General features: G+C 38.7%; 1 protein-coding gene across 1 annotated transcript; it reads right to left on the reverse strand.

The window, feature by feature from the left end:
- Positions 1–820: 820 nt before the first annotated feature.
- LOC6566306 (protein singed) lies at positions 821–16,061 on the reverse strand. The gene is made up of 7 exons (XM_032738839.2): positions 16,003–16,061; positions 6,274–6,299; positions 5,965–6,218; positions 2,969–3,389; positions 2,319–2,888; positions 1,449–1,697; positions 821–1,182 (listed from the first exon to the last, which is right to left on the reverse strand). The coding sequence occupies exons 3-7, from the start codon at positions 6,167–6,169 to the stop codon at positions 1,089–1,091; spliced, it is 1,539 nt and encodes a 512-aa protein (XP_032594730.1). The 5' UTR covers positions 6,170–6,218; positions 6,274–6,299; positions 16,003–16,061; the 3' UTR covers positions 821–1,088.
- Between the last annotated feature and the right edge of the window lie 999 nt (positions 16,062–17,060).

Consider the following 17,060-nt stretch of genomic DNA (forward strand, 5'->3'; position numbering starts at 1 on the left):
TGTATGTATGAATGTATTATGTATTTAGTTTGGTTAGCTTAAAAAACAGATATTGCAAAAGTTTTCCATATTCTTCAGTTGGTTTTTTTTTTTGATTGATTTTTATTATTATTTATAATATTATTGCGCTTAAAAATAAGTTTTGCATATATGATAAAATTGCGTGAATGTGTGTGTGTTTGTGTGTGTGTGTGTGAGAGAGTTTGTTTTTATTGTTTATATATCAATATGTATAAATATATAAATAAATTTATAGGAATATATATGTGTTGGTTTTTAGGCAACATTTTTGTGTCTTTTTTTTTTGCTTTTTGTTTTTTTTAAATTAGTTTTTCTTTTTTTTTTAAGTTAAGCGGCCCTTTTTAAAAGCTTTACGAATCGAATAAATATATGTATGTGTGTGTGTGTGTGTGTGTGTATGATGTGTATGTATGTTGCCATAATTATTAATTAATGATTTACTTCTTTTTTTTTTTTGCTTTGCTTGTTGCTGATATTTTCAAAAAACGGAAGGACTCGCGACAAATTGTTCCTGTTCCAGTTCCAGTTCCTGCTTGTTGTTGTTGTTGTTGTTGTCTACGCTAAATTTTTTGTTTGTTGTTGTTGTTGTTGTAAAAACGTATAAAAAGCTAAATAGGCTTGTTTAAAAAATTGTCTCGTCAACTAGATGTGTATAATATAATATATAAATATATATTATTCCTTTTCATATACATATACATATGCATGTGTATATATATGTATATATATATATATATATATATATGAGTGTGTATGTGTATATGTGTGTGTGTGTACATATATAAACATGCAGTTTGATTTTAATTTGCATGTAGGATACACCTTTTTTTGTGCGATTTTCTTTAGGATCTTTTCATGTTTTTTCCTTATATTTGATTGGTTGTTTTCTTCTCATTCAAAAAATTGCTTCTTCTTTTCTGACATAGTCTACACGCTATTAAAACTCTGGAAATTGATACGTGTTCTTGTTCTTGTTGTTGTTGTTGTTGGTGTAGTTATTGTTGCTAAACACGTGCTTCTTGCATCATTGAGGATTGGAGTTTGGAGATTGGAAGGATGCTTGGAACTTAGAATTCCCATTGGGTGGCCGAATCGGTGCCATCGTCCAGTAGCTTAAAGGCACCATTCTTGGTAGCGCCCAAATATTTTCCCTGCTGCGATCTGTGTTTAACGATGGAGAAAATTGTCAATTTTTCAAATTCAAAGACAAGCAAATCGATAACATCGATAAGTGCAAATCGATATAATTTGTAAACTAGAATCACCAAATTTGAATCCCATATCTGCCCCTCAATATTGGAGGCAAATGTTACCCAAACTGGGCAGGGCAGATTTTGTGATTTCAACCATTCTTCTCGAAATTCGTTTTAGATTTAGGAGTAGGAGTACAGTTAATGTTTATTCCAAGGGTGGGGGTCGTCTCTTACCTTATGCAAATCCTTGTTGGCTCACGCAACTCCAAGAAGAAACCATCGGTGGGCGCATCCGAGTCGACGGAGATGCTTTCGCCATCGATGCGCCAATATTTGCCACTGTGTGCCTTCAAATGGACGAGTCCCTTTTGGGCGCGCTCCACCAGGATGGTCTCATACGTGGCCTTGTTGCACTCCAGCTTAAGGTTGCCAGGCGTGCGATAGCCGACAAAGCCCTGCTCGCACTTCAGCACTAGAATAGGTCTATTACACCAAGCACACAACAGAGGTAAGTCAAATTGGCGAAGTTACTAGCAAAAGTATATATGTGGTTCTGTCTGTCTGTCTGTCTGTTTGTCTGCCTTAAAGCCTTAAGCTAGGAAAACACTTCTCCTCTACAGCCGCTGCTGCGTCCATTTCCTACTAGAAACGAGCATATCTATAAAATCGATCATTGCAAATCGATAAAGCCGCTTATCTCCCACAATTTTACAGGTCCTCCCATAAAAATCAGAAATGGCTAGCTATATTAACATTAAGCCCCCATAATCACCAAAGGCGTTATCGCTGACAGTGTAAGTCGATAAAAACGATAAAGATATAGTCTCCAAACTTGAAAGCTTCCTTCCTGACAACCTTTTTCACAGTTAGTCTAGTAGTATAGGCATTCTCAAACCACGCCCAGAACTGGCGCCCATAAATATCGGAAATGTCTGCTTGCTTCTTCCACAAATTAGCTCCCCTTAAAGATCAATATAAAAAAAGGCAGAATACTAGGAAAATCTGCCTAAAAGATGGGAATTTTTTGGCTATATCCACTTATTACTAATTACTTATTGGTATCAGCAATATTCTCACTTGTTTTACTGTGAGGCAGGCACTCACCGATTGATCAAATAGAAATAGAACTTGGTTATCTCCTCGATGGACTCGGAGGTGGCAAACAAATGGCCCGAACGCTTGGTGGCCAAGAATTTGCCATTGTTGGCCCGGAACGACAAGGAGCCGTCGCCATGCCAGATTAGCTCGAATAAAGCATCGGCACAGCGACGATTGCCGGTGGCCTGAATGCCGCCGCCCGCTGACAGGCACCAATAGCGATCCTGTGTGGTGCGCAATGCCCAACGATGCGCCGACCAATCATATTCCAGCTGGAAAGTTTCATTCTCAGCGACCTCGTCCTGATTGGCGGTCACATCGACGCCCTGCTTAACGCTCACATAACGCAAATTGAGACCGGCAATGAACGATGCCTGCGGCAATGAATCCTCCAGCGAGAACAGCTCATCACGTGTCACCGTCGACGAGCGTGACTTTAACACAGCCTTCGAACCGATCGGCGACAGATATTGACCCTGACGATCCCGCAATGCCAAATGGCCGCCATGGTATTCGGCACTGAAGAGACAATCCTCGTTGCACACCACCTGCAGCTTACCATTTGCATTCAGATATCTGCGAAAGCAAAAATGAATAAAATTCAAATTAAAATTAAAATCAAAATCAATCTCTCTCTCTCTCTCTTTCTCTCTCACTTGTTATTGCACGTATGGAGGGCATAGCGTCCGCCCTCGTCGGCACGAAACTCGAGAGTGAAGAGCGTATCCTCGCCCCAGGGTATATTGGCATCCACATGAATCTCATCCTGAGATTCAGACAAATGTGCGAATCGCTTTCGTCCAATCGAACGTAAATTCACTTGGGGCCGGGCAGCCAAATGTACCGTCCAAAATTCACCGGCGGCTGGCGTTTTGGCCGTACAATCGAGTTTGTCGGGTGTGCCGCCCAAGAAATAGCCGCGCGACTCATTCTTAAGCGCCCAGCGACCGCTGCCATCCTCACTGATGCTGATCTGGAAACGGCTGCCCGCATCCCGTTCGTCCGTCTCGCAGAGCACGTTGCCAAACTGATCGACCGATAGATATTTGTTCAGATGAGATCGTAAATAGATAATACCTGTGTGGGTCATAACAACAAATTGACACATGATTAGCAACTTCTTACACTCAGTTTAAATATTATTATTTAAGATGGTAGTTAAAGACTTGGGTGCGACCAGCGCCTGATTGCTTGCTTTTTGAAACAAGTTGGAAAATGTCATTGTTTTTTTTTTTAATTTCCCAAAAATGTTGTGTATAAAAATAGTCACTAATTGCTACTGCTGCCATAACCCCTGTGGACTCAATATTGTCACCGTTATGCCATCTTTCCATGCGCTCCGCTAGATGTCGCTCTCTGTATCGAAGAGCACTTTGAATTTAAATTGTTGCGCACAATTAGCTGTCAGATGGCGTTGCCATTGATGTCGATGCTACAATGACAGCTGGCAATGCTGCAATGCAACGCTTAATTGCCTATCGATAGTTCGAAACCGTTTGAAGAATGCGCGCGAGCGAAATGGTCAAAAGTATCTCGGTCGAATCAGTCGTTTTTATGCGTGCTGGTTGGTTTTTATTTTCTTGTATGCTTAAAAGTGGATTATTAAGCAATTCAGCAACTGATCGTTATCATTAATATTAACATTGTATCATGTGGCTGACTGGCTGGGCAAGCCAAGCCAAGCCAAGTCCAGTCGTTTCAATTTTCAATTTGGATGAGCTATTTTTTAATGGACCGTTCGAGAAAACATTTCGTATTAATTGCCAGCAGCAAACAGCACCAGCAATAGCAGCAGGAGAGAAAGAGCCGCAAAAGCCTTTTGGCAACGGGTTGCGGCAAGTGGCAAACGGGTTGGCTTTAATTATATTTGCTCGGCGAGCACGCAGTCAACGGCTCCAGCACCAGCACCAGTCCGATCGCATGGCCATCACATATATACATATATATATATATATATACATATATATATACATATACGTATAACAAACCCAATTCCATTCCAACTCCAATTGCAATCTTCAGTGGCCATTGCAACTCGTGGCGTCTTGATAAATGATGCCAAATTCGTGAGACACTTGGTAAGCTTTGTTGGCCATGAAAACAGTTAAGCTGCCTCCTCTTCTTTTGCTTCTTCTACATTTTGTGTGTTTTCTTTTTGTATTTTAACTGCACGTCAAATTAGTGCAGCTGTGGCTGAAGCTAGTCCCAAATGATTTATGTGTTTTAAAACACACACAAACACAAGGTGAAATACACACGACGCACACCAACATTCAAATACACTTGTGGAATGGAATTTCATTAAAAGATTCCACTGTCAACATTTCTTACATTCTTTTCCCGTAAGGGAAAGATTCGTTTCGAGTATTTCGTATCTTTTGCGATGACTTATTATCGATTACCATATCGATGTTTTGAAAAGTATGGCAATATTAATGCGACAAACTCAACTGACATTGTAAAAAAGCTAAGCGGCTATTTTAAAATACAATTATAACTGATTATTAATTTAAATGCGGAAAGCTAATTATAGAAATACAACTACTTTGAGTTGCTTACATTTGTTTCTTATTTATTGGTTGTGTTTGTTTTGATATTCATTTCGCAAAAAAAAAAAAAAAATAATAAAATAAACCGATCAGTTGTTTTATTTAAATCATTTTGCCATTCACAACGGGAACTCGTCAAGAAATATATCCATTAATGCGTCACATACGATACGGAAAAACTGCTACATTCAACGTAAGGGTATGCAATGAAAAGCAAAGCAATTCAAAAACCAAAAAACAGAGATGATCATTGTGATTAGCGAGCCAAATGATTTATGGCCACCAATTGAGTGAGTCATGGCAATGCAACTAGTCTGATAAACTGATAAATGCCAGTCTGATAATGATGCAAAAATAGAAGAAGACGACGGCAACAACACTAACAATGGCAACTGTAATCAACACGTATAATTTCCATTTCCCTTTTCTGATAGTTCATTTAATATGCTTATCAGTCAATGGGCAAAGAGATAACAGCAAAGATACAAATGACTATAAATATGCATATATATATGCACTATATATATACATAAATATGGAATATTTATATATACATGTATATGGCTGGCTTCTACCCCCATTCACCGATCTATGTAAATTGATATACCCAAAATAGGTTAGTTCTTACAGTTCAAAACTATTTCAAAGCCAAAACTTTCTCATACGTGATCAGATTTGTACAAATTAAAGCTTTTTAATCATGATTTGACTTTTAGATCCAAACTACATTCGAATTTGGAAACGCGATTCTTGGCTCGATTATCATGTCCAAATTATACACCAAACAAATTGACGCTCAAATATACCGTTTTACTTTTACTTGCTTTCTTGAAAGCTCTTGTGTAAAACTTTTCATATCAAACAAACTACAATCAGCAAACTATATATACAGTTGGATTCAGGATATCTTCCAGTCGAACATTACTCTTCACTAATTTGTTTCTTTTTTCTTTTTTTTTGACAGTATGAAATTTCATAACGAAAACTTTGTTGACATTCCGATTTACAATGTGTAATTAAGTGTGGAGTTAAGTTGTCATGGCTGGTTAATCGGGATTTTTGTTGTTGGTTTTTTTTTCATTATTTTTTTTAAATCAACTCACTTTCACCGGTGTTGGATGGCTCCAGTGTCCAGAGCTGCTTCTTCTTGAGACTGGCGCCATTCGCGTTGAGCTTGAATCCGAACGTTTCGGCCGTCATATACTTGTGCTGGCCGTTGATCAGCCCGATGGTCCACCAGCCCTTCTGTTGGTTCTGTGAGATGATGTCGCCATTGCTGTGGTTCAGCTCACAGCCCTGGCCGTTCATGGTACTTATTGGAGCAATGGTGATGCCGTCACTTTCTATCAATTGGCACCTGCCGGTAAAAATCTATATATATCTCTCTCTGTCTCTGTCTCTCTCTCTCTCACTCAAACGCAGCTGTTGTTGGCTTCTGCTGTGGAATAAACAAATAGATAAATAAAAATTAGAAAGAGTTATAGATAGTTGCATGAACTAAGCAATAGCAAAATAGAAGTGTGTCCTTGTGGTAGAGTTTCTTCTCAATAAGACAATGTGTAATTTGAAATATAACCCAAAATATCACGTTATGTTTTTTGGCATTTCACTAATCTAATTTGAAAAAGTCTGAAAATATTGGAAAAGTAGAAATGTGATTTAATGAATAAAGTTTTACTGTTACTATTGGCCTTCCATTTTGTTTGGCCTCAAAAGATTAAGGCATAAAATCTTTGCCTTTTTAAATTCAGCTTGATTATTATATCCTTTATTTGCTTTCTTTTTTAACTTTAATTTTAATTTTAAATTTATATATATATATATATATTTTTTTTTTTTTGAGATATTGGTTTACAAAAAGAGATGTGAAAGGCAAAGCAGATTTAAATAAGACGGAATTCATTGTTTGTCATTTTTGTTTTTTGCCGGCACTGTAAAGTGCAGACGACAAAAATTACATATGCATTTTGTGTGTGTGTGTGTGTGTGTGAGAGTGTCTGGGCTGCCTGACAGCTTGCCAGTCTGACTGCCATGTGTGCCATGCATGCAGAACAGGCAATATATCTATATATATTTATATGTGTGTATGCACATATCTGCGGCCCGCTGATGATATTGGTCTGCCATTTATTCAATGTCGCCAAGTCGAACAGGAAACGTAGATAAAGCCAATGGGCCTCTTCTTCTTCTACTCTCTTCTTCTTGTCAGACTTTGGCTGTTGACTTTACATGAAGCGAGGACAACAACAACGCTGACAACGACGACGACGGCACATGTTGCCAGATCTGACTCCGATTTCGACTTCGACATGAACTCCAGCAGCAGCAGCAGCAGAAACGGCAAATTCAAATAGTCAACATGACAACGTCAATTTAAATAAAAATCGATACTGCCACAGCATCGATGTTAAGCGTGTAATCGATACGAGAGTAATTCGATAATTTCAAAGCGGACGTTGAACATTTTGGAAAGCAGCTTTGCTTTATTAACATCACTGCTGCTATTTATGCTTGTATGCATGTGTGTGTGTGTGTTAGTGTGTGGCTCATTAGCGTGACGCGTGCCTGCTAATCAGAGCTAGCGAATCACTCGAATGACTCAACCGGCTAAAAGCCGCAAAAAGAAGAAACACGCTAAAGACAGGCTGAGACAGTAAAAAGTTACTCACATTTTGATGTGTGTATGTGTGTGGGGCCGGCCCAGATGCAGGAACAGATAGTTATGTACGTTTTTATTTGTGGAGCGAGCACAGGCAGCGCACTTAACAGAAGAAAAAAAAACGCTATTGATGTGCACCAGTGTTGCCAACAGCCTTGAAACAGTCAAACTTCAACAAGCCAAATTTGCCGCTCAACTCAAATCAAAATCATTTATTCTTATCTTGAACCAAATTGATTTGGAATCTCTTTTAAAATTGAATTCATTACTTATTTTTGTAAACAACCTGTAACTGCAATATTCAAGCCAAACTTGGCACAACAAAATAAAAGCCAAATGATCAACACTGATTGTGGGCAAAGAGAACGACAACAACTGTCGGCAAAAGGTGCGCAGCTGTATTATATTGCTGTAGTTCTTAGTTTTCATTTCTCATTCATTCTGCAAAAAAAAAAAGAAAAGGGAAACGAGCCAAGCCCGAGAGCGCTGCTTGCAGTGCCTGATTGGCAGCAGCAAGAAAAAGCAAACGAAAAAACAACAAACATATATATAAATATGCACTGTACATGATAAATAAAGGAGGCGACGCCCAAAGTGTGACTCCTTTTTGTTTGTTTTGCTGCTGCTGTTGTCATTTTAGTAGGCGTTGGCTGACCATTTTGGCCAAACGATTTTCATTTCCATTCATTATAAGGCGTTGGCTATGCCAGCAAAACAAAACGGAAAAAAAGGTAAATGTTTGCCAAAGGCAAATCGGATGGCAGATTACCATCACATTAAACGCAAATGAAAATGAAAATGAAAACCTGCACCTTAATGGATTATGATAATCTGGCATCTTAAAAGAAATATAAAAAAACGCTGTGTGCGTGTGCACACTTGTGTGTGTGTGTGTTTGCATTTGTATGTGTGTTGGTGTTGATTTCTTTCTCTTTCCACATTTCACGCTTTGGCAAAAAGTGAAGTCAATGATCGCTGTTTTCTTGTAACGTCAGCAGCAGCAGAAATCCCCCCTCCCCCTTATGTATACTATTTTCATGTTAACCTGAAATGCGATAGCGCCAGTTCTAGAAATCTGTTTCGCAAATAGTCGAAATTAGTTGGAAAATTAATTGCTTTCTTTAAATGATAATTTGCACATCATTTGTACAACAGCTAATTAGCAAACCACATATAAAAATATATGTTTATTGTAAAAAAGTATACAAATGACGACATTTAATTTATACCCAAGAGTACATTCAGCAATATTTTATTATCGATATTTTGCACCCGTGCAAAACGGTAAAGATAAAGTAACTTTAAGTGATACTCCTGTCGTAGTACATCTTAACACTATTTGAATTCCTACTGGGTATTAAATCATACTTAGTTGTGCATATGCCAATTTGAGCAGCGCATACATATACATACACACACACACACACACACACACACACATATGCAGTCAGGAATGAAACAAATATATATGTATGTACATATGTGTGTACGAATGCAAGAATGGAAAGAAAGGCACTGTGGCGACGCAAACAGTTTAAACACCGTTGCATTTCGTTTAGCAGAAGAAGAGCCGACAGCAGCGCCAATTACTGCAAATGGTGTTGGCAACAATGGCCATGCGGAACACCAACAAGCAGCGCAGTAGTCATAACAAAATCGAGATCAAGAACACCAACAAGAGAAAAAAGAAACAAAAAGAAATAAAAAAAGAAGAAAAACAGCGCTTACAGCTGCAATCCTCAAGTAGAGCTCAGCTCATCAACAGTCGACAACTCATTTACTCACAAACACAGACACACAAATACACTCAATCAAATTGAGTGGCATCAGTGCTAGGGCAGTTTACCGCTGTCGCCCGCTTCTTCTTCTTTGATACATTATTGCTTCTGCTGCTGCGCTGCTCACAAATCAATTAAATTACATTATTGGCTCTTGCCATATTTACGGAGCATGTGTGGCATTATTAAGCGCAATCTAATTAAATGAAATTGATTGCATGTATATACATATGTACATACTCACATATATACATACGTACATAAATATATTTATGGGTGTGTGCGTGCGACTGTGTGTACGAGCTTTTAGCAAATTATGAAAATGTAAAATCTAATGAAATTTTATCGCATCGCACACACCTTTCACCAGGCAGCAACATTTTTTCTCGTATTTTTTGCGTACTATGTGTGGCCTCAGCTCATTTGCTAGCTCGCTCACTCTTTCGCTCATCTGCGTGTGTAGCTTGTTAATGATAACGGTAAACTGATAAACGCACAGCACACGCACAGATTCAAACAATGCGAGCTCATCAACAGCTGCTGCTGCTGCTGCTGCAATTATGCATATGTTGTATAAGGCGAAAGAAAGAAAGGAATTAGAAAACGGTGAATGGGATGGGGGAGAGGTTGAAGTGGGGAAAAACGGAGAACGAAAAACTTTGTGGAGCTAATCTGCATACAATTTGAACTAAATCAGCGACAGCATGTGCCGTAATTTTTTTTAATACTTTTTTTAATACTCGACGTCTCGTGAGGCTGGCCATCTAAACTAACATGATCAATGACAGCAAACAACTCACAATAAATTTATGTATGAATGTTTGCTGTTGCTGCTGCAATGTTTGCTTGCTGCTGCTGCTACTGCACAAAACATACGGTATATTTTAACTGTAACAACAAGAAAATGAAGCAGAAGACTTAGAAACAGCAGCAACACAAACATTCATACATAAATTTATTGTGAGCTGCTTGCTGTCAATGGTCATGTTAGCTTAGCTGGCCAGTCTCACGAGACGTCGCGTATTATAAAAAAAAAAATTACAACACATGCTGACGCTCCAAATCTCGACTTTTAAGCAGGCAGCAACAACGTTCTAAAAATACTCACTCACACACACACACAAAAACGTACGGATGTACAGATAGAGCCATCAGAAAGGAGGAACGCAGATATAAATATTAGAGTGGCCCACGTCTTCGTTTTTAACTTTCAAGTTGCTGCTGTTGCTGCTGCTCAGCAGAGCGTCTCATTTGCATTGTATACACTCATGCATACACACATTCATATACATACGTATGTATATGTACGTGTGTGTGTGCAGGTGCCTCAGAATGGGGTGAAGAAAGGCAGAAGGATCACACTGCACACTGGTCCACCACAAAGCAGCTTCTGCGATTAATCCCATTCTATAAATGTACCATGTAATTTACGGTACTTTGTAAGAATCATAAATAAACGAATACTTGCAAATCGAAAAACACCTAGAAAAATACAGAGTTTTACACTGTGCATAAGGATAAATTTAAAGTAATTCTTTTAATCCCCCCTTTATGCAATTTTCACCATGTTCAGATCAAATATAAGTAAAATTATAAAATATGGAAATATATTTTATGTTTCTTTAGAATTTAGAGTATTTTGGGTTCAGTTGCATTTTAGTTTTTTTTTCGGGTACGCCATGCCACTTAAGATTTTATTACCGCTGGCTAATAAAAGTTTTTTTTCTGCCCTTGAGTGCACACACGCATAGATAAATATTGGGTACACAGTTAATATATGGGTGCACGGCACCACTGTGCGGGTTGGGCGTGTCGCCCTGTCCCTGTCTCTCTCTCCCTCCTCGGTCATATTGCTGTGTGTCTATGGCTGCGACTGGGACTTTTTATGGCTGTCAAGAATGCAAAAACGATGTCGAGACTTGAAAAGTACTCGTTAAATGCAAAAGATTTTCGATGCCAGCAGCAGCAAGAAGAAGAAGAAGCACAACAACTTGTGGGCGATTAATAATACTTAGTCCGAGGCTGTAGTTGTTGTTGTCGTTTTGCTTGATTATTGTTATGCTTGTTATTTATATACAAAAAAAAGAAGAAAAAAAAAATAATAATGCAGGCTTGCGGTTTTTGCGGCGGCGAAATTGAAGCCTTAAAAAAGCAAGCCATCGACTCGCAATTAAACAGTAAAAACGGTGCAATCATTTTTTTTGCCCGCAAGCAGCACCTTTCCAATTGTTTTCATAATTACAAATTGTACAATTATAAAGACACACACACACACGTACACATAGACCACTTTAACATGTTTTGTTTTCAGCAATTTTTTTTTAGAAAGCGCCTAAAACAAGTGCAGTAATCAATTATTACGCGACGAATCAACAAATTGTTTTTTGATTGGACGAAAAAAAGAGGAAAAAAGTAAAAGTTTCAAAGATGTCAAAAATGAACAGATGCACTGAGAGAGAGAAAGACAGAGAGAGAGAGAGAGAGAGTGAGGGAGCGTCGACTTTTGGCAAAAACCGTTAGAACAACGTTCGCTTCATTTGTAATGGAAATTGTGAATGAACTTGTTTAACGACGGCATCGTAGGTGCATGGGAGCAAGAAAGAGATAGAGATAGCAAACCGGAGCTTTTTTTTATTTTCTGCATATACAGTTAGTTTTGCTTGAGTTTGATCTTTGAAAACAATCAAAAAATCAATATCAACAAGGCTAGCCAACACACACAATATGAAATGATCTTAAAATAAAAAAGTTAGAGAAATCAATGAAAGCCACTAAAAATGGCCAGGGCAAGCGAACAAAAACGGTTTCGGGTTTTACTTATTTTTTTTTTATCTTTTTGCGCTTCAGCTATTGTTGTTGGTGCTGGCATCTTGTATGTAATTTGGATTGGATTGGTTTTGCTTTGCTTTGGTTGATTGAACGCAGCGCATAAATAACTCTAGTCGAGTTGCACTGTTCAAATGTAAACATCTCTCTTTGTCTTTATACAAACCATCCGTCCCCTCCTATTCCACACCACTTACACATCTGTAGCAAAACAGTTAACTGTTGTGCAGCGTTGAAATTACTACCACTCGGTATGATTTATGCATCAATTACGTAGAGACACACACACACACATAGAAAGTCTTCAGGCGGAGGCATGCACATTAATAAAAGGCGTAACAGAAAATGTATAAAAATATTTAATAACAATGAGCATAAATATTTTGTAGCCCCGCAAATAACATAGCAGACAGCTTTTCGTATGACGGGTAAGGAGGCGGCAAGGCGAAGACGAAGGCTGCTTGATATTTAGACGCAGACAGACAAGTATCGATATTGCAATATTGAAAAGAAACAGCTTAACCCGTTTAAGCTGAACTTGCACTTGCACATGTGTGTGTGCGTGTGTGGAAATTTTGAACAAAATGAATTTACAACGACACCTCCTTCAAGCTGAAGATCACGATGATGACGACGACAATAAAGGCCACGGGCGCACTTTAAAGCGGGCGCATAAATCAAAAGCGCACGAGTGCCATAGCTGCCAGCTATAATGCACTAAAATTCAGGGTGCGAGAGGGGGGAGAGAGAGAAACGAGAAAGAAAGAAAAGTCAAAGAGTTTTTGAGTTTTATCGGCAAACGGAAATTGTTGTTGTTGTTGGTTGTTGTTGTTGGTTGTTGTTGTTGGTTGTTGTTGTTGGTTGTTGATGTTGGTTGTTGATGCTGCCTGGCAACGCCGTAAAGTGCACTAAAGATTGCGGTGCATTGAACTGCGCACAGAGTTCAGCAGCAAGAGCAGCATAAAGCATATCAATTATTATGATTATTGTAAGCAAGAGGAAAAGGAAGCCAAAGACACAGCAACAAAGATGGCTGCGACAATAATCCAAAAATAGCACAACAAATGTATTCAATGAAAAAAAGGCGCCACTGATTTGATATGCAGCAAGTGCGTTGTTGCATTGATAAAGACACAAACCAATCATATCTGACTAAATTATGCATATATATGTATATATATGAATCACAAGCATAGTTTGAAGCCAATTGCGGCGGTGTTGAAAGCGAAAATGGCAAAAAAAAAGGAGTCAAAAGTACAACAACAACAGCCAGACGTGACTCAGCAGCAGCAGCAGAACAAAGAGCGAAAGGGTGTGAGCAAGAGAGGGATAGCGAGACCCACCGGGCACAAAACAAAACAAAAGAAAACAATAGAGAAGAAAAGAAATGAAAAGAAGAGAAAAACAGCAAACGAGAAAAGGGTTAAGCCAAAAGCTTTGCACTGACGCACAAAAATGTGTAAAGAAAACAACAAAAAAGTTCAAAAGTTATGCGAATGCATGCCAAATATGCTAAGATAAGCATACATATTTCATGTGCTTGCAAATCGAAAGCGAAATCAAATGCAATTAATCAAACCAACATACAGAAAATAATAATGCGGATAGGGGACGTAATTTAGGGAAACGGGGTGCGGGATGCGGGTTGTAAGTAATCGGAAAAACTGTGCGTAAAATGCACGTTTCGGTTTTGCTCTATTGGGTTATTTCAGCTGTTGTTCTTGTTGTTGTTCTTATTGCTGTTTTTCTTCTTCTTTTTTTGTTCTGTTGAGCTGACAGCTGCACTTGATGGCCAAAACTGTCATTACAGTGGGATGGGGGTGGAGGGTGGTGTTGATAAATAGACATATGTATAAATAAAACATATGCATTGCATACAGTGTGCACTACATAAAATGAACAGTAATGGAAAAAGTTGAAATAGATATTTGTCCATGTTGTCCATGATAAGCCCAAGAATCGATAAATAAATAATTGCCACCAAATGTGGATGCTAAATGAATGCTGGTTGACGTCTTCCTAATTATTATTGATAAATTATTCAATGTTCGAACCACGCCCAAAATTCCATTTAATTTAAATGTGAAAATTGAGTTGTTTCGATCTGATTCGGCTTTTTATTTTGCATTTAAGTACTTTCAGAAATCTTATAAATATTTCTTACTCATTCATTTCACACAAATGATAATTTCTGATGACTCATCAAAGCGCTGTCTACTCAAACTGTCACTTAATTTATTAGATTTCATCGGTAAAAAGATTTCCGATAAAAAATAAAATATATAATTTCACCATTTTATTTCATTTTATTTGCGAGAAAATAGACTCATCTTTAAATGCACAGCTGCACTTGTGTTTATTACAAAAAAGAAACAAAAGCAATTCATGATTCACTCTATTGAGGGTCCACTGTAATATGGCTTGTGCATTATTGTCTTGAGCCAGAAGACGATTGTGTCTGGCGACAATGGGGCTTCTCTTCCAGCACTAAAGTCAAGTGAAGCGTATGCGCGTGTGTATGTGTTTATATATATATATATACCTGATTTCCGGCGCACAACGGAAGCATTCGATTCGAGCTAAAATCGTTGGGTTGACAATGCAATCCAAACTCAAGTCGAAGACACATACACATGTATACATATATATATATATATATATAAGGGAACGTGACTCAGTAAAGGTGGGGGAGTGGGGTGAAGGTAGCGCAGCATTTATTGTCTGGCATACAAATTGCTAATTGCTATGGCTCGAATGCAAATCCTGTTGGAGAGTTATTGATTTGCCAGCAGCAGCAGCAGCCGCGGCAGTGACAGGATGGGGGAGACAAGGGAAAACGGAGAACGACGGCGTGCGTGCAAAATGAAGCTGAAACGAAAACGCAGCAGCAGGGGGTGGGCGTGGTGTCGTCGCATAAAGCACACGCCCAACAGCAGCAATGGCAGCAGGCGCAGAATGGAGAACAAGAGATACACACGAAATTCTCCTGTTTTTTTTCCAAAGGAACAAAGGAAAATACGAGCACGAAAAAGAAAACGCTAAAAATTCAAGCCAGAGAAATAAAAGCTAAGCGCTCAGCACTGAAAGTTGACATTAGATGCTGCTGCAATTGAGAATCAGAATCAGCGCAATCTACAGTTAATAAAATGCGAATGTCTCGGTTAAAGAGCGCCAGCCAACAAATTGATTGACAAGAACAGTTAGGAATGTATATACACACACACATCCATACAATATGTGTGTGTGTGTGTGCCGTGAACGGTGTTAGGGTGCGTGTTACATCTGTTAGCTTTTGCGTGCTGTCTTTGATTGAGACCAAGAACAAGAAAGCAAGAAGATGATGATGAACAAGAAGCAGAGAAATTTGCAGGTAATCATCACTCATCTGGCCAACGCTGACAGAGAGACACACAGAGAAGAGAGCATGCGAGAGACAAAGCAAGCGGGAGAGCGAGCTTAATGATGGCAGTGAATGCCAATGTCAAAGCAATTACCCATAGTTGGAAAAGTCAACAACGAGGCGCGGAAAAAACAATGCCAACAGCAAACCAAGAAGCAACAGCAGCAGACGAACCCGAAGCCAAAGAAAAGGAGAAGCTGATAATCAAAACCTATGAAATGAAGCTGCCATAGATTTTATGACGGGGCAAAAGCAAAGATGAAGCAAGCTTCAAACTTGAAGCGCTTACACCTGCAACTGGAGCAAGAGCGAGATAACGAGAAAGAAATGTATGTATATACATGTGTCTCTGTGTTGAGTGTGTGTGTATGTATATATAGATATATGTGTGTGTGTGTTAAAGAGAAGAAGAGCTGGGCTGGGAGTGCATTTGGTGCCATGTTTGGGGGACAAGGCATGTTGAAAGGAATTCACTTACTTTCTTTGCTGTTCGTTGAGCCTCGCTTAATGTTTGATATTTTTGTTGTTGTTGGATTTTGGTTTCTTGTTGTTAAATTACCGTTTTAAATGGTCGTTTCTGCTTGTTATCCTTTGCACGACCGGTCTCTCTCTCGCTCTCTATCTCTCTGTGTCTCCTTGACGCTCTTTATCTTTGCTCCGCTTTCGTTAAGCTTTAGTTTTTCTTTCTTTGCCGTTTTCTATTTGCGCTCCTCTTTTGCTTTTGCCGGTGTTTCAACTACTACGTCTGTGTGTAGAGTTGTATTCGCGCGTCTCTCTGTGTGTTTGGTGTGCGTGCGTGCGTGTGTATATGTGTGTAAGTCTGTAGCACCCTTCACTTCTCCAAAACGAATTTAGTTGGATTGATGAACAAGTTTGGCCGCAGTTCGAGTTCCATTCACAATTAAAAAATCAGAAAAAAAACGTAAACAAATCACAGACGATAATTATTAAAAATATATATATGTTGATTGCTTTTTCTCAGGTAAATTAAATTTGTCAGTATTTAATTTGTTTCTTTTTTTTCGAATTGAATGGTTTTGATTTTTTCTGCTGGCGCGCCTGTTCACACTCGTGTGTGTGTGCGTTTCTTTTTTTTGTATGGCAAAAGGATTTTTTCACGATTTTTTCAAATTAGCTGACAGACGCATGCGCGCACAAATAGGACCACAATAATTCGGATAAAGAACACAACCGCTCACGACTTGCTCTCAAATTGGAATGAAAACCCGTTGCCAGAGCCATATACAATTTAAATCGAACCGCTTTCTAACATAATGCTAATGGGCTGTTAGCGCAGCATGTCTGTTAACGCAATTTTGAGCATCACAAATATATGTATGCCATTTACAAGAGCCAATGCATAAGAAAAATCCTCACAATTAAACGCAAGACGCGTAGCAGAGTTAGCATAAAAACGAGACAAGTAAGTTTAGTTACGTATTCGCAATTTTGCAAACTCATTTCGATGCTGCTAACGCCAATTAACAGTGTCTTCTACACACATGTTATATTGGACTGTTAATTAACATTGTGCAC

This window comes from Drosophila grimshawi, unplaced genomic scaffold, assembly GCF_018153295.1.
Source record: "Drosophila grimshawi isolate 15287-2541.00 unplaced genomic scaffold, ASM1815329v1 contig_848, whole genome shotgun sequence".
In the NCBI taxonomy this organism is placed as follows: Eukaryota; Metazoa; Arthropoda; class Insecta; order Diptera; family Drosophilidae; genus Drosophila; species Drosophila grimshawi.